The 22,114-nt window shown below is 39.0% G+C and overlaps 1 protein-coding gene across 1 annotated transcript in view; it reads left to right on the top strand.

Annotated features, from left to right (window-relative positions):
• Positions 1–22,114, top strand: part of CHN1 (chimerin 1) — a 194,131-nt gene that overhangs the window by 169,651 nt on the left and 2,366 nt on the right. Inside the window, exons 8-13 of the mRNA XM_073633857.1 lie at positions 1,597–1,674; positions 5,964–6,048; positions 15,507–15,680; positions 15,950–16,027; positions 17,630–17,767; positions 20,014–20,119. Coding sequence (XP_073489958.1) covers positions 1,597–1,674; positions 5,964–6,048; positions 15,507–15,680; positions 15,950–16,027; positions 17,630–17,767; positions 20,014–20,119 — 659 coding nt within the window. The remainder of the gene's footprint in view (positions 1–1,596; positions 1,675–5,963; positions 6,049–15,506; positions 15,681–15,949; positions 16,028–17,629; positions 17,768–20,013; positions 20,120–22,114) is intronic.

Genomic DNA, 22,114 nt, shown 5'->3' on the forward strand with positions numbered 1-22,114 from the left:
CTGTCCAGATGGTACTTAGGCACAGGGTAGCGTGCACAGGCCCTTTATTATACATGTATCTGATTGTCAGTAGTATGATGTGAGGACAGCTGAGCATATGTATTGCTTATGTAAAAAAAAAAACTGACACTGCCCAGCAGGATGAAAATATTCCCATTCCATTAACTGTAATGTAAACCAATTGCAACAATTTTCAGGGGGGGTTGAGTCTCCTTCTATGTGGTTCAGCTAGATGGGGGAACCTGGAACTTCGTGCAAGAGCCTTACAGCCAAACTTCCCAACAGACATTAGGCAAGGGGAAGGATCACTCTATTGTCAATTTTTCAAAAATATATCAGTTTTGATTAAACTGACTCCTTGTCATCAAAAGTGCAAATAACAATGTTGTGCAGTAACCATTGTGGATTTTATTACAAGCCTGCAAAGGACTTACACTGATTTTGAGCGTTGCATTATCTGCTTTTACCAGTGATATTTTAAAATGTTTTAATTACTGTGGATTACACCACATCACTGCTGAAAGCACAGGAATTCTCAGTTACCCCCTTATCTTTACTATGATATATTTATAGGACTTGTACTACAATGTGTAATATTTTTAGCAAGCAAAAAAAAAAAAAAACCTTAGATTATCTCTTGGTCAGTTTTTTTTTGCGATAGTTGAGTCATTTTCTGGAATTTTCCAGGATGGCTGTGAACAGAGTTGATTGTGAATGAACAGTGTTTTTATTGAATGTATATTACAAGAAAGTATTAGTCATTCGTGGCTCTTTATCTTCTGCCTGACATGTAGTACATGTCTATTTTGTCTACTTTAACCCATTTGTGTCTGACACTTCCTGCAGTCCATATTTTTTCTCCATTCTCAATGTGATGCAGTCCTGTGCTGGTTAAGAAAGTCGTGCGTAGGGGGATACGGGGGAGGGAGACTGAGTTGATGAATACATAAAGGCTGCTGCTCTGTTTCATTGGTTAGATATGCGCTTATTGTGGCCAGTCTAAAACAGCGTGACTGCAAAGCCCACTCAGTCCCCCCTCCCCACCTCTTCACTCACTAAGCCGATACCTCAGACTTAGAGCATCCTTCTGATCAACAATTCTCACTCCCTGGCTGGGCTTTAAACCATCTGGATGCTGGGTCCTGATCTTTTTACAGATATTTTTTTAAATGGAATGAAAGAAAAATCCACTTCCAAATGCACACTCCAAGTACTCCAGTCTTTATAACCATCTGGTTTTCAATAGGCAACCCAATGACCAGCACTGATTTAAACCACAGTATATTAATTTCCAGGATGTTCGTCTCTGCATTGTAAATTTATATATATATATTTTTTTTTTTTTTTGTCGTTACACTGGGGTCTGGTCCTTTTTACTGTATTTATTTAGATTTTTTTTCTAGTTGAAGAAAACTATTTTTTTTTAAAATGCCTTCAAGAGAATCGCAGCTAAGATATGTTAGAACTGCCTCTCATCCCAGAAAGCACGAAAGCCAGCAGCAGGATCTGTTGGCTACAGCTCTGGGGAGGAAACTAAACTCTCAAAAGACTTCTGCAACCTTCTGGCAACCACTGAAACTCTTTGCTTATTCACAGTTAACGTCACTCGTGAGAAGAGCAACATTAAAGGAAAATGAACAGGTTCCCAAGTACGAAAAAGTCCACAATTTTAAGGTAAGACTTTTCTGCATGCTTACCGAGTTTCTTTCTATTATACTTTTTCTATGTAAGAAAAAAGAACGGAGTTTGTTTATCAAAATGCATTGATTTATGTTCTTCTGCTGTTTTATCAGGTTGTGTTTATATGGTATATTCTCTTTGGCAAATAGAGATACATGATTGCCAGTTTTCCCTACACTCACTGTGAAAGTTCTGGCTTCGATATTGGCATGTATGGAATTCTCTCTGCAATATGTTTAGTAAAACAGCAAACCTGACCTGCAACATTCTGGCTGGGGGTTTGAATGAGTAGCCACAGCAACAATAGGCAGATGTTGGGTCTTTTGTCATATCTGAAGATACACCTGGCAGTGTATTTTCTGCTGTAATGTTTAAGATGGGGCAATATCAAATTTAGAAAAGTTAGTTACAAGTTAAAGTGCCCTTTAAACAAATGTGGGTGGTCAGAGATAATTGTGTTTAAAACACAACATTTTGAAAGTCTGATAGAAGTTTCTATTTACTTTTTATATCAGACATGGGAACTTGAATGTGTCAGCTTTATGAGGAGCTTCAGGTGCCAACATGATTGACCAGCCACTGGCTAGTATGGCATGCTGGCACTTACACCTAGAGGGCAATAAACTGCATGTGTTCTTTTAACTGCTTCCCTGTCTTACAAAGTTGATGTTTAAAGGTATGACAGAGAGCAGTGTAAAATTCAAACTTTGTTAGCTGTTATGTTTTCTCCAGAGTACTGTACTTTTAACTATAGAAAGTTCACGTGAACACACTATTCCATGTCTGTTTCCCTGTGGCAACAAGCAAAAACACCTTTCCCAATGTTTACTTTGGATACCTACAAACATTTACAAATGTAAGTGATAAAAAGTAAAATTTAACAAAAAATGTTAAGTTGATAAATGTAAGAATAATTTTGTATGTGACGTGCAGCTGAGCTTTGGAGGAGGTGCTATTTTTTGTTTTTTTTTTTATTTACATTTTGAGCTAGTACTTTTACTTTAAGGGTCAGTCAATATAAAACTGATTTCTTAATTTTGGGTAGATGCCAACATCCCCACCTGAGTTTTATATCTTTCTGGGACTTTGGCTTTAAAATATTTGCTTCAAATATTTTAAACTCCCTCACTACTGCCTTTCTGTGCTAAGGTTTTTAATTAAACCACAGGGATTGCAGCAGAATATTGACACCAAATTCATAACCAATTTCTGGTGTGTTAGCATTTGTTCCCATTATCCACCACTGGTAGTTCTCAGCATGGGGCCTTCAGCACTGATAAGTGACAAGTTGGGGTACCCTCCACATATCCTGACTCTTAACCTAAACTTCAAGGGCCATATTCATAAAGAAGTGAAGGTGTTTTTAGTTTTGGATAGAATGGTGAAGGGTTAGAACCCGTTAGGTGTTTTTGCTACTTGTGTACCCGCTAGGAAGATAAACTCTATTTGTCCTGATTACCACTGTCAGGACTGAAAAAGGGTAAATCACAAATCTTTACCAGAAGAGAAATAGAGGGGAAATCTCCCCAAAAAGGCACAGATGGCAAAAGAACATGAAAGGTCTATCCTATTAAGTGCCAGGGCTGAAATTGGCACATGATACTCTCCTCACCTGAGCCCCCAAATTTAACTAAATCCCTCAATTAACACCAATCCCCCAATTAATACTTAACTTCTTCCCGGACTCTTAAAGGAACACTTTAAAACCTAACATTTGATTCTCTAAATCCTAACCTTTACCTACTGGTTCAGAACCATGCTTATTTTGTCAGGCACCAGGATAAATGCCAGAAGCTTACTGTTCTGAACCAAGTACTGTATAACTTTCAGTTGACCCATGTTACGTGCCCACATTATGCAAAACATACCCCAGGTTGTAATCCTAAGCGATTTCTTGGCTTTATGCTTTCCATACAAGTTTAAATGGGAAGCTCATCCTACCTCAAGCAAGCTGGTATTCTTCCATCCTTGCTTCCCCCACTTCACTCTTTGGAAGAGTCGTCACACTAAATGTAGATGTTCCTCGAGCCCGATATTGATTCACATGAGACCTTCATGGAATATTTATCCCCCCTTGTAAATGTTTTAATCAATAAATTATTTTGTTCTGCACCACAAACTTCAAGAGTGACTATATTTTCTACTGACCACTCAATAAAAAGATGCTTCCTGCCAGTTTGTGGCTTTTTTTTTTTTTTTAATACCTAATTCTGAATAAACATATGCTTTGCTATGCAGATCAGCCAGATGGCCTTGTGCTCTTGTCTGGCTTTACTGTAGGATTAATGAAGTGGCCTCACTAGCTAACAAGTGTCTGTCAAACACAATGAATCTGGCAGATCCTCCCTTCAGTATTATTTAGGTGACGTTTTCTCACGATCACTAGGATGACTTCTAATCCAAATTTTCCTGCACCTACTCTGAATCTCTGTGGCACATTTCCATGCTGTGCCTACATGCTTCATATGTCACCCTCTTCCATGTAATAATGGCTAATGCCAAAGGAGACAGCTGCCAGTTTGTGAAATATGAAGGTCTCCCAGGAGTTTAATACACATTGGCACAGCTATTCTAAGACAAATTCAACTATTCTCATCACTGTATGGAATTATACGATTAGAATACAAATAAGAATTTTGCCATATACATCATCTAAATTGGCCTTATAAAATAATCCCACTGTAGGTACAGAGCTACCACTCCTGGGGAAAAAACTGTTTAAGATTCCCTTATCTCCAACAATCAGGCACATGTGGGGAAAAAGGAGTCAACCTATGGATGGTCTTGACTTCTTACCTCATAGGTGAAGGTGTTGGTTTCATTTAGTAATTTTTAACATCTACTCCATGTTGAGCTTCCTTTGCCCATAGATGTTAAATTGCATTCTCCCAATTAAGCCTAACAACCCCTTCTTTGGAGCATTGCATGACAGCACCTACTGAGCATCATGAAACGGGGATCTTGGGAGTTAAAATGATACTAAATAATGAGTGTTGTTTTCCCCAGCATTGGGCTTATCTGCGCATGGCTCCCTTTCCCTCCTCTATTACCCTACACAGGATCACTTTGTATGACTAGAGGTGAAACTGGCCCAGGAGGCTTCATGAGAAAGTTGGATTGTGCTGCATGCTTGCTGGACTGTTCGCCTAAATTTCTGGGCCAGCATTTTATTGTTTTAAAACACCCCTGATTAAAAAGTAGGATATTTTTAAAATCTGTATTGAAAATTACTTTCTAGATGATGGATTAATTTATTTGTTTCTGGGCTGCTTGTTTTTCCTTCTCTTTTCCTTACACCTACGCCAACCTGTATTACATCTTTTAATGAAAAGTGTGTCCTGTTATAGGCTAAAGTTCTTTGTCATTTTTATGGATCTGGCAGCCAGAGGGTTTCATGGGGCAATGAATATAAATGCACTTTCTTTCCCTCCGGCAGTAAGAAGATTGAAAATATGCTGATTGTTGACACACTGCATTAGAAATCATATATATATAATAGTGTTTTATGCTTCCCTGTGTTTTTGAGTAATGCATTGATTTCCATTATATCCTCATACATACATAAAGTGAAGCTACTGGAGATTGCTAGAAACTCTTCAGACTTCTGTTCAGATAAACTTCTTCCTCTTTGTGAAAAGATGTTTCAAATACATTTTACTGACAGCAGCATAGACATGTCAGACTGACGTTGAAGAGCACTGCTTACACCCTTGTCAGTATACTCCAGAGAGCTAAGAATTACAGTGCATGAGCCGGCTCATTGATCATTTGAATTGGACTACGTCGTTTACGGACACCATTTAAGTCTGAAATCCAGAAAAAAACTAAATATGCCGTTGGTTTACATAAATATAAACTGTTTTACTTGCTGAAAGATTTTGATTCCACCACACTTGTGATCCAGATACACCTACCTGACAGCACAGTGGGATTCTTTACTGGCTTAGACCCCTCTGTGGGCTACAATCCAGTTGAGAAATATGCATATCTAGCACCCACCGCAGCTTGCGACTGAACATTGAAATGGGGGGCAGCACATTGAAGGAAATAATTGCACTAACATTTGGCTATTCGTACCTATGAATATATTGTCAGTGTTGGTAAGCCTTGGGTAGTGTAGCACCCAAATGCTTCATTGTCTAACAGGAATATGTAGCAAAAGGGAACTGCAGAAAAAAAATTTATAAAATGTATGCTAGATAAACTGAACAACTGAAAGTCTAGCTTTGTGTGGGCAACAATTTTCAATTCTGTCTAATGGTCCCTTGTGTGTCTGTTTTTAGGTGCACACATTCAGAGGTCCTCACTGGTGTGAATACTGTGCCAACTTCATGTGGGGACTGATCGCTCAGGGAGTAAAATGTGCAGGTATGTGTTATCTATTTGTCTGTTTAAACACCTTTTTAACATTTTCTTCTGTGATTTGTTTCAATCAAGGATCTTTACTCGAAGAGTACAATGGAGTGTTTTTCCACAAGGGCAATCCCATTAACTCATTTGAAACCATATCCTCAAACAGAACTAAAGCCTCATGTGTACAGGGAGAATGTACTCACAAAATATAAAAAATACTGTCCAACATTCTGCCCATGTGTATGTCGGTCTGTCGGACGCGCATGCTGGAAAACCAGCAGCCGACCGACTTCCGATCAGCGCTGTCAGCCAATGGCATAGAATGCTGATCAGAGTGTTTGGGGGGGAGAGGGCGTCCCCCCTGTCGGAACACAGCAGCTCAGCGGGGGGAGATCGCTGGGCTAAACATGCATGGTTGATGCAGCAGCTCCTGACCGGAACTGTCACTTTTTTTTTTTTTTTTTTTTTTCATGCAACCCAAACTCTAGTGTGTACCAGGCTTAAGGGGGACAAAAAAATAACTAAATTGTACCTAAGTGGTAGATGATAAAAGGTGATATCTATAAGTTTAACCCCTACTGGCCATATTAATCTGGCTTATCATGGCACAAATAAACAGTATTTAATAAAGACTTCACACTTAACTGCAGTGTAGGACAGGTAACATTTGCCTTAAGGCCCCACCTGGTAGTGCATTCACCATTTGAAAGTTATTTTTTTGTTTTTCCAGATGGTAGATATAAAAGCTGCCAAACTCTTAAGAGACTTTCTACTTTACCTCCTAGATGTATCCATTCCTGTTTTGATTGTCATGATGGACATAAAATAGGTCAGTTTGAGTCATTAGAGTGACTCCAGAATATGCTGCCTGAGTAGGCCATGTGGAATTGAAATGGATAGATCCAAGGGAATTGATAGCAATAGAAGTAGGTTCTTGGTGTTTATTCAATGTATCATCATATTGCCACTTAGTTCAAGTGGAATTCCAAGCAAAACTCTACCTAAAATGGGTGGAAAAGGGGTTGATATTTGCCCAAAACATACAGTTGCTGTGACAGCGTGGTCATTTAAAACCTTTGTGTTGTTGAAAACAACATGGTAGAATCCATCCCTTTTTAAAGTAAAACAGTTTTTTTCCATTTACTATCTTCAGCCAGCTGTTCTGCACCTTTTAAAGCCCCAATATATGTGGTGTTCTAATATGAAGACTTTAGTATGGACTCGTTTATTGAGTCCTATTGCTGACTAGCTAATGCTAGTGTATGGTTATGGATAGGATTTTCTCCAGTTTTAGTATATGTATGTAAATGTATTGCACAACAAATCGTGGACTTTTAGTTAAACCGGCTGAAAAGATAACTGTTATTTATCAGGACAGGTAACATTTGTAGTATTACTTATTTTCTGGCCAGTCTTTCAAGTTATGGAAACGGTAACATGAAAGCAGGACCACTAACCATAAGGGCTGGCTGTCTAATGACTAACAGCGTGAAACTTGACTTTTCATTTACAATCGCAGAACTTCAGGAAATTTAGAAAAAGAGACAAGTGCTTTGAAACAAATTTATTTTAACGCATAAAAGAGTATGGGAATCACAAAAAACATACTCCTCTATATGGCTGTAGCACTGTTTCCAACTGCATCTCCTCCTGCCGCCTCTAAGACCAAGAACTGAGCAATCGAACATCGCTAATCGTTTAGCTCTTGGTCCTCAGCCTGCAGAGAGCCAGGGACTGTCATTCACCGGCTCTCTGCTCTGCCCCTCCAGCACTGACTAGAGCACTGGGTTTGGAGCAGCTGGCTCAGTGCCTCACTGAGAGGCTGAGCCAGCTGTCGGTCCAGGCTTCTGGGTGGATGTTGACCATATGGTCCGGACCTTTTCAGAGCCTAGACCGGCTTTGTGATGTCAGCTGACAACAGGCTTTAACCCACAGTCAGCTGAAAACAGATCGCAGGAATGCAGAACTGACTGCACTTCTATGACCCACAGGTGAAGAACAGCCAAAAAAGCTTTGGCCATACATCTCCTTAAATTATGCCATTGTAGTAAATAAAAGGTGCATTGACGTATGGGCACCTTGTACATGTAAGATATTAAAACAAAAAAGTAATCTTGAAAGTTCTAGCAGTAGCTGTATATATGTGGTACTATGAGAACAAAAGAGCATGTTGCCATGTGCTGCAGATTAAGGGATAATGTTAATCAGTTATATGTCAGTGTACCATCTGTGTTTGTGTTCAGCCATACAACACATGTACTGTACCCTGGAACAGTCTTAAATGTTCCACATTTGACTGACTAAGAGGGGAACATATTCATAAAAAAAGCATCAGGGCATTATTTATTTTTAGATTCCACATGGTGTAACACATGGATAGATTTAATGTAATGTACTCTGTTGAGCTTGGAACAGTATAATTACATTTTAAAGAATCCTGTACAGGGCGGAGAATTTTCTAGACAGAAAAGTTTGGATGTCTGCAGGGGGCCCTTTCACACCAAATCCAGAGGGATGCATTTTGAACTGCACCCCAACTGCATAGACAGCTCAAAATCAAGGTAATCCTATAGGCCATAGTTCACATCTACTTGAATCTACTAGAAATGTGTAAATAAGTGTAGCGTAACCGGTATGTGAGTAAATACACACAAGTGAAAATACAACTTAATAACACAATGGAGTGTACCACATAATACTAAATATGTGAAGTATACTATAAATGCTAGTGTAACTCTACTTAATTATAAAGACAAACGCCTTCAATTGATGTGAACGAATAAAACAAAAATGCCAATAGTGTCATAAAGTCTGTGAAACCGCTTGTGTACTACTATGACAATTCTTCTGTCTTCACAGTGCTTCTGGTGACCCACCACCAACATGTGAAGTGCTCATTCACTTCAAATATCTGACCCCATTACAGAGTCAAATATGCCTTTAAGACACTCCTCCTATAAAGAATGCAGCTAGATCACCTTATTTTCCCATCCAGGGGTTTATCTGTCACCTTTTCATCTTTGGTCCTCAGTATGTTATATCATGAAGCAAATTGAAAACGCTATAGTGCTCGCTTATTCTCCCACATTTATTAAAGAAAAAACAGGATGAAAAACACTCACAAGAACATCGGGCTAACAGGCATGTAAAAACCATCAGCTCTCCACGCTGACACTGGTAATTCATGTATGACGTCACAGGCATCGACTCCTCCCACCCATACGCGTTATGCCCTCTGATTGGGCTTCCTAAGTAGGCCTGTATATATGTGGTACTATGAGAACAAAAGAGCACATTGCCATGTGTTGCAGATTAAGGGATAATGTTAATCAATTTTGTGTCGGTGCACCATCTGTGTTTGTGTTCAGCGATACAACACATGTACGTTACACTGGAACAGTCTTGCATGTTCCATGTTTGACTGAAAAGAAACACATTCATAAAAAAACATACAGGGCATTATTTATATTTAGATTCCACTTGGTGTAACACATGGATAGGTTTCATGTAATGTACTCTGTTGATCTTGGAACAGTATAATTGCATTTTAGAGAATCCTGTACAGGGCAGAGAATTTTCTTGACAGAAAAGTTTGGATGTCTGCAGAGGGCCCTTTCACACCGAATGCAGTTGGATGCATTTTGAACTGCACCCCAACTGCATAGACAGCCCAAAATCAAGGTAATCCTATGGGCATAGATAACATCATTGCCATGCAGTTCTGTGTAACCTAGAAAAACAGTAGTGCATGCTGCATTTTTCCGCACCGCAAATGCAGGGAATGCGCTTCAAACGCACTGCGCCCCTTTAAGCCAAGCAAGCCAAGCCCAAAGACTTGTAGAAAAATGCACTGCAAATGCAGCATAAAACTCATTCAACCGCGCGTCAAGGCATGTCGAGCACGCTCCAAATGCATGTAAACATGCAGTCAACAATGCCCAGTTATGTGCAGTTTCTGGTGTGAATGGGCCATTAGATTTATAGAAAGAATTTCTACATTCCTATTCCTATTTATAGGAAGAATCAATGAACTATGAGAGTGCTCATCAGTGCCCTTGCATTCATTCAGAGTTACAAGCCGTCAGCCATGGTGGATGATGGTACTTGTAGTTCATTAATTCACAGAACTCTAAATGAAGTGGCTGTGTGAGTGGAGCCCACGCGGCTGTACTGTTTTTTTGTGATAGCCAGTGCAGGTAGAAGATCCCCTGTCTGCTGTGACAGGGAGGGTGGGATTGGAAGCAAGAAGATGCTGGACAAGTTACACCCTAAATATGGGTGTAACATGTTCAAAAAGGTGCACCTATCCTTTAAGTTATTAAAATCTATTCTGATATGTTCTACTCCCCAGACCTTACACCATTTTTGTTGCCCATCTCTGGACTTGTTCGGTCTTATTAATATCTTCTTGTAATGAGGTCCCCAGCATTGAACACAATGAAATCTAAAAATCTACCGGTACATGGGGGATTTGGGACCCCCTCCCTCCTGCTGATGACCCCTCTAGTGAAACATCCAATTTACTCTTGCCACTGCCTGTTCACACTGTTTGCTCATTTTTGCAATCATCTGAAATAAGTACCCCATATCTTTTTTCTCTGGTAGTGTACCCCCAATGTATTCTGTCAAGGGATTATTTTTCATTTTTACATTTAGAAACATTGAACAGCAGTTTCCACAGACATGATGTCCACCGGTGGCCCGCGATCGTGGCATGGAGAGGCAGAGAAGGCAGAGAAGGCAAGGCGTTGTAAACAAGGCATTTCCCTGTTCTGCCTAGCAAAATGACCTGGATCTACTGCTCCCAGTGATCGGGAGCAGTGATCACTGTCCACTGAACCACCCAAGGGTTAAGCCCTAGCTTGTACAACTTTTGTATTAGATCATTGTGTAACTGTATCAACTGCTTTGCTGAAATGATATGACCACAGCACCAGCCTGGTCCAAAACATTTGTGATATAGGTAAAAAAAATTCAGCTGACACGATCTGCCTTCAGTTTCAACTCTCTTAGGCTGAATTTTTTTTTTTTTTTTTTTCATTTTGGATTGAGTAAGAAAGGGTTATAACCCATGTCTAGTTTTGCCATCTGTTCCCATTCACTTCCTGTCCCATAGCCAAAACAGAATGTGAGAGGAAATCCCTCAAAAATAAGGGAATTACTGGTTGTTACCAGAACTAGGGTCTCCGGAAGATTTCCTCTGTTACTGTTCCAGGGACAACCCAAAATGTGGGGTTTTTATTTAAGTTTTCAGTGATAACATTAAACATGACAAATAGATGGGGTGAACCTCCATAATGAAGACTCGGACAGCAATAAAAGCATTTTAGTTAAACTTGCAATAGACACACATTGACAAGTCAGAGGAGTGACTATTCCTCCTCCTGGAACAGTACAGATTTCCAGAGATGAGCAAGTTTGAAATCAATTCTGTTCTCTTCAAAAACCCACATATTCTGCAAATCTTGTGTCAAGCATGCATCTTATGTTGAATGCTCAGATGTAAAATATAAGCTTGTGTATTAATAGTTAAGCAAATATATTATACAAATCTAAAAAAAATAAAACCTCAGTTGAAGTGTTAAAAATATATTTAACAAAATGAATACAGTGTACTCCAAACACAACAGTTGTGCCCAACAATGCATTTAGGCGCACACACTCTTTAATTAAGACACCATACACTATGCTAACCTGTGCCTAATGAAGCATTCCCATCAAATCTGTCAATTTTGTGGACCTTGAGGCAACCTGGATGTTTAGATCCTATTCCAGCGTATAAATGTTGATCCTTTCATAGTTCTTATAGGGAATGAGCCATCTGCCATTAACGGTTCAGTAGTAATGTCAGGTGAAATCATGAATTCCTAAGTTTACTCATGTATGTAACAAAAATGTGTACACATTTTATTCAGTCCATGCCATTGTAGGTCATATTTTCAATGTTGCATATAAATTGCTTACACACCTTAAACATGATTGCCTTTTTGCCAGCTGCATATTGGAATACTCTATATACACGAATAGCCTCCAGTGGACAAGATGCAAATCCTTTTACATGGCATTGTAACTGCTTTTTGCTGTTCAAGGCTTTGTTTAACATTTGTACATGAGAAGTGTAGCAAGCAATCCATGGTCATTTTTTTGTTCTGAATATCCAGGAGTTATGAGAGCAGAAATCTGTTGAAAGAAGAAGTAGCTTTTGAAAAAAACAGGCATCCATACTCGCCGTAATGCTGTAGCATTTGTCCCATGCTGACTAACAATGAGCGATCACATGATCGCTGATTGCTCAGTTTTCAGTTTGCTTCAAGTGGAGAGCTGTGAGTGTCTGTCACTGCTCTGCTCCTCTAGCACTCAGTGGAGTGGCAGGCTAGGGAGGAGGTGGGCGTGGCTGGGTAAGGCTCTCGGCCGTACAGTGAAAGGCAGAGCTAGCTGTCATTCAGGCAGAGAGATGGATACTGACCATATACATAGGATCCTTCCTGAGCCTGACGTGGCTTTGCTTCATCAGCTATAAGCTGGCTCTAGGTCAAAGGAGTACAAAATTACATGTATTTCTGGGACCCACAAAAGAAATATGGACAAACAAAACTTTAGCCATACTTCTCTTTTGATTGCCAAGGTTAACTGCAGTTCATTGCTTTTTGTACCTTACTATTAGATAGGCAACTCATTTAAGTAAATTTGAGAATTATGCATTCTTCTTGTGGTACCTTACCTTTTAGGGGTTCATGCACATGTAAACTGTGGGCCCATTGTGGTCAGTATTACCCTGTTGCATTGAGCTGCATAAACCCTAAAGTAAGAAATAATGCGTTTGTGGTCTGATTTGTGCAGTAGGCATGTAAACGGTGGTAACGGCTTAAAGTCCACTGCCTAGTGCTTATGTATTCAGTCATTCTGAATGGCTAAAGGCATAAGTCATTCTATGCGACTGCCTACAATTTGTTTAAACCTCTCTGCTGGCCCTGAACGAGCCATTCACTAGGCAGCGGTGCAGGTTCTGAATGACTTTGGCCTTCATTTAGCCTTCATTTAACCAGAATGACTAAAGGCTGAGGTCATTCTGCACTGCCTAGTGAATGGCTTATTCAGAGCCTGAGGAGATGTAAACCTAAACTGAGTGTAGACAGCAGCAGTGGCGCATACTGACATAGGTGTGTAAACGTTTAGCAGTATGGACCATTTTTGAGCACACTTTATGCAGAAATTTGCCTGCCAGCAAGATCCTGCATACATCTCATTATTATTCCCATGTGCCTATGTACCTATGCTTTTCTTGAGCTTCCCCAGCAATATATGATGGGATACAGTCAAATTAATTGCAATTTGCTAGTTCCTGGTGGTAGTTTTTTTTTTTTTTTTCCCTACCACTTTGTAACCATTTTGTGTTAAACTTGGTTGCAAAGCTTGGCTACCTGTTGCCATTGACCTCAGCTTTCGCCATTTGTATGGCATTTATTACAGACGTATTTCGTTGAATATTGAATTTGCACATCACACGGTTACCTCCTAATATATATGTGTGAAGTTTCTTATGTGACCATTCCATTCTAATGACTGTTTAAATGAGCGCTAATGTGTATATGGTGATAAATAGCTTTCTTTCATGAAGTGTCTAAGCTAAATTTGCATCAGCTTGGAATGGTTTGGACTAATTTATGAAACGCTGAATCAAAGTGCAGTTCTTACCCTTAGCAACCATTTACAAAAAATATTTCAATTATTTAGAGAATGGAAGTTGCAATGGAAATGAGCCCCCAGTTGCTCTGTTTTTTTTCTGTATTTTGGAGGTCAGGACTGAAAGTTATATAGTGTAAACTTTAAATGGTTTTCCAAAATAAAAATTGCAGACAGAGTATTTTGACATTCCTAGTAATGCAGGTCCTCTCATCACTTATGTCATGGAAAATGTAGTGTGTTCAGGCAGTGTATCTAGTTTAGTCTTGTATGAAATGTTAAGTGTTCATGATTACGTGTTGTCATCCTTCAGTTCTTAGCACTGTGACAACCTTCTATGGTTGGCTCTATGTTCCTCCTGACTAGGGCGTTCCACTTCAGAATATGGCTCACGACCAGAATCCAAATCACTTGAAGCCTCCAAATTGCCATTGTACCTGAATGTTATAAAGCTGTCATTTTGTACACTTTGGCATTGTTAAGTTCAGACTAAATGCACATTTTCTATTGCAAACTTTCAGCGTGAATAGCTGTGATTGCCTTTCATTTTTAAGCAAGCTGTTTGGCAGGAAAAGAATTGTTCCTTGAAAGGTTAGCTGTGTACCGGCAATAAAAACCTCTCTGATCACGGTACCTACCTACCTTTTCAATATGCACGTGTTGGGCACACAACTAGTCATCACACTTAATATACTTTAATCAGGTAGATGGGCTTTTCCATTTAACTCTGTAACTCAACATAAGAAAAATAAATTAATGATACTTACAAGGCACATTCCTTTAAAGTGGATCTTCACTGAATCTGCGCTTTACAAACCAAACACACTAATTAATTTTAAATATTCAAAGCAAACTTCCCCACCCATCCATGTCTCCATGCTGTATTTCTTTGAAAAAATCACTTTGAAAAACAACCCCCTAGCATTTTTTTTGTATTTTTAAAGTCCTTCACACAGTACATACTGCTTAATGCATTGTAGTTTTCCTAGATATCGGTCCTGCTGACAGAATGACATTAAAGCGGACCTTCAGTAATTTTTTCATCTTTCCATCTATAAAATCTTCTGCCCTTGTTTTAACTTTGGTAGTAAAACATTTTTTTTCTGCCAGTAAAGACCTTATAACCCACTTCCTGTTTCCTAGTAAAAAGCCTAGGCTTATGACATCATGCACAGCTCTTTCTCACTCTCATGAGAGTTTGCCAGGAAGGGAGGGGGGATGAGTCATAAGAGGGCCAATGAGAGCTGCAGAGCTGGAGGTGTGCTCTGTGTGTCTGTGTAAATCAAGGAAGTGAACAGACAGCAGCTTCAGCTGCCCACAGTTAAAATGGATGCAGCCAGACTCAGTGGAGGGAGAATTCTGCAGCATATTTGACAAGCACAGAATCACAGTATTTATAAAATAATATGCAAAGTGGTTGGAGGGAAGCTTCAGAATGGCAAAGATGTTTTTATTACAAATTATGTTAGCAGACTGCAGTTTCTCTTTAAGAACAATTGTAGAAATTACTTTCACTAGTACCACAGTTCTTACTACCAATACATTTTATCTAAGCTGCCATCTGGTATTAGGAATTTTCTTTTTAAATTGCTCATTAGATCAGGTAGGTATGATCAAATATATCTTAATGTATTTATTTTTTTATTACGTGATGCACAAATGGACTAATAAAGCTTGCTTTCCGTGAACTTTAAAAAAAGTTTTTTTTTCCCCTAAATATGTTTTTAACTTTTAATGTTTTTATGGTTCAAAATGTTTTTCCTTACAGTATATTTGTATTTATGTTCTAGATTGTGGTTTAAATGTTCACAAACAGTGTTCTAAGATGGTTCCTAATGACTGCAAGCCGGACTTGAAACATGTCAAGAAAGTTTACAGCTGTGACCTCACCACGTTAGTTAAAGCACACAACACGAAGAGGCCGATGGTGGTGGACATGTGTATTCGAGAGATAGAGTCCAGAGGTGAGATCTTATGGAATTCTATCTCTGTGGGGTAGCGTAGAGTGACCAGGCCCTGGGTTATCATTCCTTCCAGGTGCCCTGACTTTTTGCCTTTTAGATGTACAATACAGTACACATTTAGATTTTTAATGTCTTATTTAAAAGCCACTGAAGAGTATTAAATTACATTTAGTACAAATCTGTACTTTGCACAAACACATTAAAACAAAAAAAAATGTTTTTATTTCTTGTTTTTCAAACTATGGATTTCTGTATCTTTTCTATGACAGGTTTGAATTCAGAAGGACTGTATAGAATATCAGGTTTCACTGATCTCATTGAAGATGCCAAAATGGCCTTCGACCGAGGTAGATTATAAATTACATTTTTAAAAATCTATGTGTCCATGTAGTCATGTCATGTCATGTTCATTGTGAATTTTTGTCCATACTGGTATCAGTTCTGTTGTTTGCAGAAGGACTGGTCTGCTTGTATTATTGGCCTGGGTTGATCTCCTCCTGAGGGATGATCAGCTGCAGTCATACCAGTCTAAAGTTATCCTGCACCTGGGCCACAGACCATTCTGAGCTGTAGTGGTGCTAATGCATGTTAATGGTAGCTTAATAAATCTCCTCAGGTAGAGATTGTTCTGTTAGTTACCTTTGTATACTTTATATGCTGTAGCTGAATTTTAATTCCAGTTCAGCTTTGTTTACCTTGGTGCAGATTATTCTACCTACTTATAGCCATTTAGCAATGGGGAACCAATATCACGACAATCTATGCTAAATTAATACATAATTGCACTTATGATATTTGGCAGAACAGCTCTAAAGCAACTCTGTCGTCATAGTAAAAAAAAAATAAATAAATTCACAGATTCAAATTCACAGGTAGTACTTTCATTTCCAGCAGGTGGTGAGTCAGTCTTCACTCTCTTATAGATGTTTAAATGCCCTGGGTATCCAAAACCTTTGGGGGTGTCAGATACCTTGTCCTTTGCTGCGTGCTTTGGTTTCTCCTGCCAGCCTCTATGACTACTTTGTCCTGTAGTGATGCAGCAGCTGGAGGAACCACAGTATCCAGGAACCTGAATATTGAATATCTCCCCCCAAAATATTATATAATTTCTGAAAGCGGCCATCATAGAGAATAAAATAGGTGGTGGTTGCAATTTTTTGTGTTACACGATATTAACGCGAAGGTTTGGGAAATGCAAAATGTCAGTAAAAATACATTAAAGGTAATTTTAGGGCCCACAAACACAATAAAGTATCTGAGGTTGTGCCAAGTAAATAGATACCCAGCATGTCAAACCTTTAAATTCGTGTGTCCGTGAAATGGTGACAAACTTCAGTACCCCATATTTTCCATAGACGACCATTTAAAACCCTTACATGTCATCAGTTTAGTGTTACTCAGGAGCACTGGTGCTAAAATTATTGCTCACTTCAACGTATGCGACAACATGTAACATCTGTATTGCAATCAATGTTTTTGTGCGTAGGCGCCCTACAAGTGCATTTACATGGTATTTGGGGGGGGCCTCAACATTTTTGTGGGTGGGATTTTATGTGCTTGGCTGTAACTTTCTTATTTTTACAATTTTTTTTATATTTTTTTGGCAAAAAAAAAAGTTTTCATCACATTGGGGACCAAAAGTTGGAAGCAATTGGGCAGCTGCATAGCCAACCGATCGCTTCCATCTGACAGCCAGCAGTCGGTTTGTCAGATACACACACACACTCAGCTGCAGCCACCGGGGCTGTGTGTAAAACGCCCCACTGTCAAGCACATACCACGTACGGCCCTGGCAATGAAAGGGCTAAACATCACCTTTTACGGGGTGTTTGTTAATTAATCAACTGTTGCAAAAAGGTCACGTTATCTCTTCTTTTGAACTTGCACAGCGTTAAACTTGATTTAAGGTGGTCTCACAATAGTATATGATAACTGCTTTTCTGTTTTAGATGGTGAGAAAGCTGACATATCTGTAAATGCCTATGAAGACATTAACATTATAACTGGTGCACTGAAACTGTACTTCAGGGAACTTCCAATCCCACTGATTACATATGATGCATATCCCAAGTTCCTCGAGTCGGCAAGTAAGTAAAGGCACTGTGTTCAACAATGGCCTCATTTTTAACCTACTTATAAATACTTATGTATAAAGTGATAATGTGAAACCTTCACCATCCCCTTGGCCACTCTCTCACCTTGGGTGTTTGACCCTCACTACAAAGGTCTTAAGCGTGTATCCCTTTAAATCCAGGGTCGGGTTTAAGTATTCATTATTCGATCCCATCAGTCAGGCATATACCGGGCTGGTATGCTCAAAAATAGGGAAACCTTTAGTTCTCTCCACAAATTAATTTATTAACATAATCAAAATAGAAATAATACACATGAAGGAAAAGTAATGACTCCCTTATGAAGTGCAAGGCATAGAGAAGAACTACTGCTGCCTGCGTGTCATACTCTGAAAAGTCACTGGCTAATCCTTCACCTCGTGCAGCCTCAACACAGTGCAGCTTCCTCCCACAGTGATTGCTAGACTCCGCCCAACATGTTTCATCAGTGTTGACGTCATCTGAGGCTTCTTTGTGTTGTGTGGGCTGAAGGAGGCTTAGCTGGTGGCTTTGCAGAGTGAGATATGCAGACAGTGCTGCTTCTTCTCTATGCCTTGCACTTTATCAGGATGTCATTACTTTGCATTCATGTTAGTTGATTATCATAAATTAATTTGCGAAGAGCACTATATGTTTCCCTTTGTGTTTTTGAGCCCACCGGCCCAGTATATCCCTGACTAGTTGAATACATTCATGAATGCTTCAACCTGGATATGCGCTTGAGACCTTTTGTAGCGCAGGCCAAACCCCAAAGGAGATGGTGAAGGTTTCACTGAAGGTTTGCATATTCTCACTTAATGCATAACAATTTCTGGATTCCTTTTTAGTTTTGGACTAAAATTTATACTTCTAAATAAATCATCACCAGCATTTTTTAACACAGGTTTCCTTTAACCACTTCGTGTCTGGGGGAGTTTAATTTTTCAAACACATGTTAAAGGATAAGTTCACCTTTGTGAAAATGTTACATGTTTCACCTGTTTTTAGGGTGGAACATGTAACATGTTCCCACTGCTGCAATTGCTCCCCGACCTACCGCCTCTAGTGACAGCAGGCCAGGGATCTTGTCCCTTTTTAAAAAAATGTGGCCGTGCTGGACTTTGCCCACCTGGTTGAGTGATTCATTCACAGAGGGGAGAACTACAAGTACCAAACATCCTTTGCTGTTGTCTTGTAGTTCTCAATTAACTACCAAGGCGCTGTTCATTGTTTCTTCCTGTTGGCATGTAACTGCCTGCCCTTATAAGGTATGAGCAGACAGTCTGCAGGAGTCCTGCATGCCCCCCACGATCTGCTAATTGCAGGTGCAATATTTCTAGGCTCCTAGTAAAAATGATAATAAATGCACATTTTTTTTACCTGCAAAAAGATGTGCATTTATTTATTTTTTTACATATCCTTTCAATACAGAATTTTTTACTAGAACACTGCTTGGAACACCCAAGCGTTATATATATCCTGAAAGCAGAGGTCCTGGAGAATAAATGGGGGCAGTATTTGTAAAGCTGTTTATCAAATTCATATTTTCAGTAAAAAGTATACTAAAACAAATTTTTAGTGTACAAAACCCTGTACCCAATTTTGGGTAAAATGTAAAAGGTGGGTTTGTTTTGAGTAAATAGATACCAAATATGTAAAAACTCAAAATTGAAAGCTGTCCAAGGAATGGTGAAAAACTACGGTACATAAAACTTTTCATAGGTGATTCTTTAAAAACCTTTTGCAGGTTACTGTAAAAGTGCTCGAGTAGCTGTAGAGCTATTTGGATGACTTTTACTGAACTGCTGTTTGCCAGCTGAAAAAAACACCTTATTTGCTGCAGCCTGTTTTTAACCACTTCAAGTCCAAGACATTTTAAGTGATGATGTGAAGCGGTTCATATACCTGCATGCTTTTTTAAATGTCGAGTGGGACCAGAGCTTTCAAAGGTAAACCACCAAAATCTGGGTAAATTATATATACTGCATGCTTACAGGGTCCTGGTGGTTTTGATATCATTGTTGCAGTAGCAGCCAGTCTACCATTGCTGCATTTGATGAGTTTTGTGACAAGCTCCTTCAAGTCTATCTTTTGATGGGAAAAATGAAAAAAAACTGAACTCCTGGATGGCTTGAGGAAGAATCAAAAGCTCTTGTTAAGATTTTACTCTTCTGTGTCCCCATCAAAAAGATTTTCCTCCAGGTTCTGAAAGAGTTAATGAAAGTCTTTCTTCAATTATCTAGAGGCTGTGGACCCTGACACACAGTTAGAAGCTCTTCACGAAGCTTTAAAGCTGCTACCTCCTGCACACTGTGAAACACTGCGATATCTCATGGCCCATCTGAAAAGGTAAATCGCCCAGAAAGCTTTGAATTCTGCAGTCAATTTGACATTCTACTTTAAAAGAAAAGCTATTGTTGAGCTCTTTCCAGTTCTTCTTCCGCAGTAGTAAGAGATGATGCCATGCCCACTGGCAGTGAAGCTGGTTTTCTCATTGCCAGGCTCCCCAGTCTCTTCAAACATTAGATGCCAATTGGTCACACTGTGCTACATGATACATCCACCGTAATCCCTTTTCTTTATCGTTTATAGCAGACCCACTCCAGAGGATGTGCTACAGACAAGATAACAGAATTAGCCAATGCAATTATTGAAATAAAATTACCTATTTTACACTACACATATACAAATACAGTTCCTACACAAGCCCAGCTTACCTTGGTGGTTCAATTCCCAGGACTGAAAGTGTTTTGATGATTAGCAAATAAAGAAATTTACTTCAGTCTATGTACATCCCAGCCAAAAATCATTTCTGGCATGAGTAAACTCCACTGTTATGCACTTTGTTGTAATAAGGGATACCAAGTTTGTAAACTCTTAAGAACTAAAAATACAGAAATGTTAATTTGATGTAGGTTTTGGGCACTGATAATTTGGCACTTTTTAACTGGGTGCTGAAGGTTTTTTTTATAGCACTCCATTTTTTCTTTTATTGATGTTTGTATTATAATGACATTATCAATTCAAAAGCCCCTGGAGGTTTCGGGTTATTGTTAGGGGTTAGGTTGAGATTAAGGGTTTATGTTCGGGTCAAGGTTTAGTTAGGAACTTGCTTGTGATAAATTTTTTAGGTTGCAACAATGGCCATCACTTTTCTGCTTTTGTAACTTACTCGCTTGCTAAAGCACTGGAGAATTTGCTTCCCAAAGAGGGATCAGGTTCAGAGAGGCACCCTGCTTGTTTGGCTAAAGCAGGAGCAATGTCATTTGAGTAGGTGAGTGACCTCTTAGTGATCCAAATGCTGGCATGTTGCTGGCATCAGGACCAAGTCACACCAGCAATCCTAGGTGTAAATACTATTCATGTTGGAAATGTAGGCACACAGGTTTCTATCCCCAAATCTACCAAACCACCTTGCACATGGGCTTCATAATTCAATGATGTTTATTTAGGAACTGGTGACGTCCACGTGCAAGGCGCCAAAAACTGTGTGTAAAGACCTGAGTAATGTTGAGTATAGGCGAGTAAAGGTGCGTAAGCCTATAGACAAGTAAAATTCTTCATTGCCAGTATTGTAATATACTCATTTATACTCGTGTAAACATGCTTATAGATGAGTAAACACGTCTATGCGAGTAAATTACTGCACTGAAATGAAGAATTTTCCACCTTTACTCTGCAATGTCCCATAGACAACAATTCATCTCATTTCAGATCAGTAAATACTCTGCATGTGTGCAAGAGACCTTACAGTCACATACAGCTTCACTTCAAATGTAACTGGTTACATGTTTGTTACACTGTTTTTTTTGAAGGTTATAAAATATAAGCAAGATGTAAGTAAAAATGTATTTAGAAAAAAATGCAAATTTTATAGTATAAAAGGAAGACCATAGGACATCATTATTGTGTTTCTTTCACACAATATTGTACAGTTTTTATTTTTGCCTATGTCTAGGAATTTCATGCTATATGGCTGCTTTTCACTGTTCATTTATACGATATAATTCAGTTATACTGTTTGCCTACAGGATTAACGCTGAGTTTTGAAAACTGCTGCAATTCAGCATTTTAACTTGCTAGAAATGTTTTAGTTGGTGCATGCTCAAATTCACAGATCAGAAGACCTGTACCTTACAGGAAAACCTGTATCATACTGAATTACTGGCATTCATTAGTGGCTGCTTGATGCTTTGCCTAATTGCAATGAGCAAGTTCTAAAACCACAGAGTAGGTAAAACATCACATTCAGCTGAAAATCACTTGACAAATGATCTGGGTCATTTTTTTGTTATATAACATAGCTTGGGAGCTTATTATTTTATATTTTACCTTCACAATGCA

This window comes from Aquarana catesbeiana, linkage group LG06, assembly GCF_042186555.1.
Source record: "Aquarana catesbeiana isolate 2022-GZ linkage group LG06, ASM4218655v1, whole genome shotgun sequence".
In the NCBI taxonomy this organism is placed as follows: Eukaryota; Metazoa; Chordata; class Amphibia; order Anura; family Ranidae; genus Aquarana; species Aquarana catesbeiana.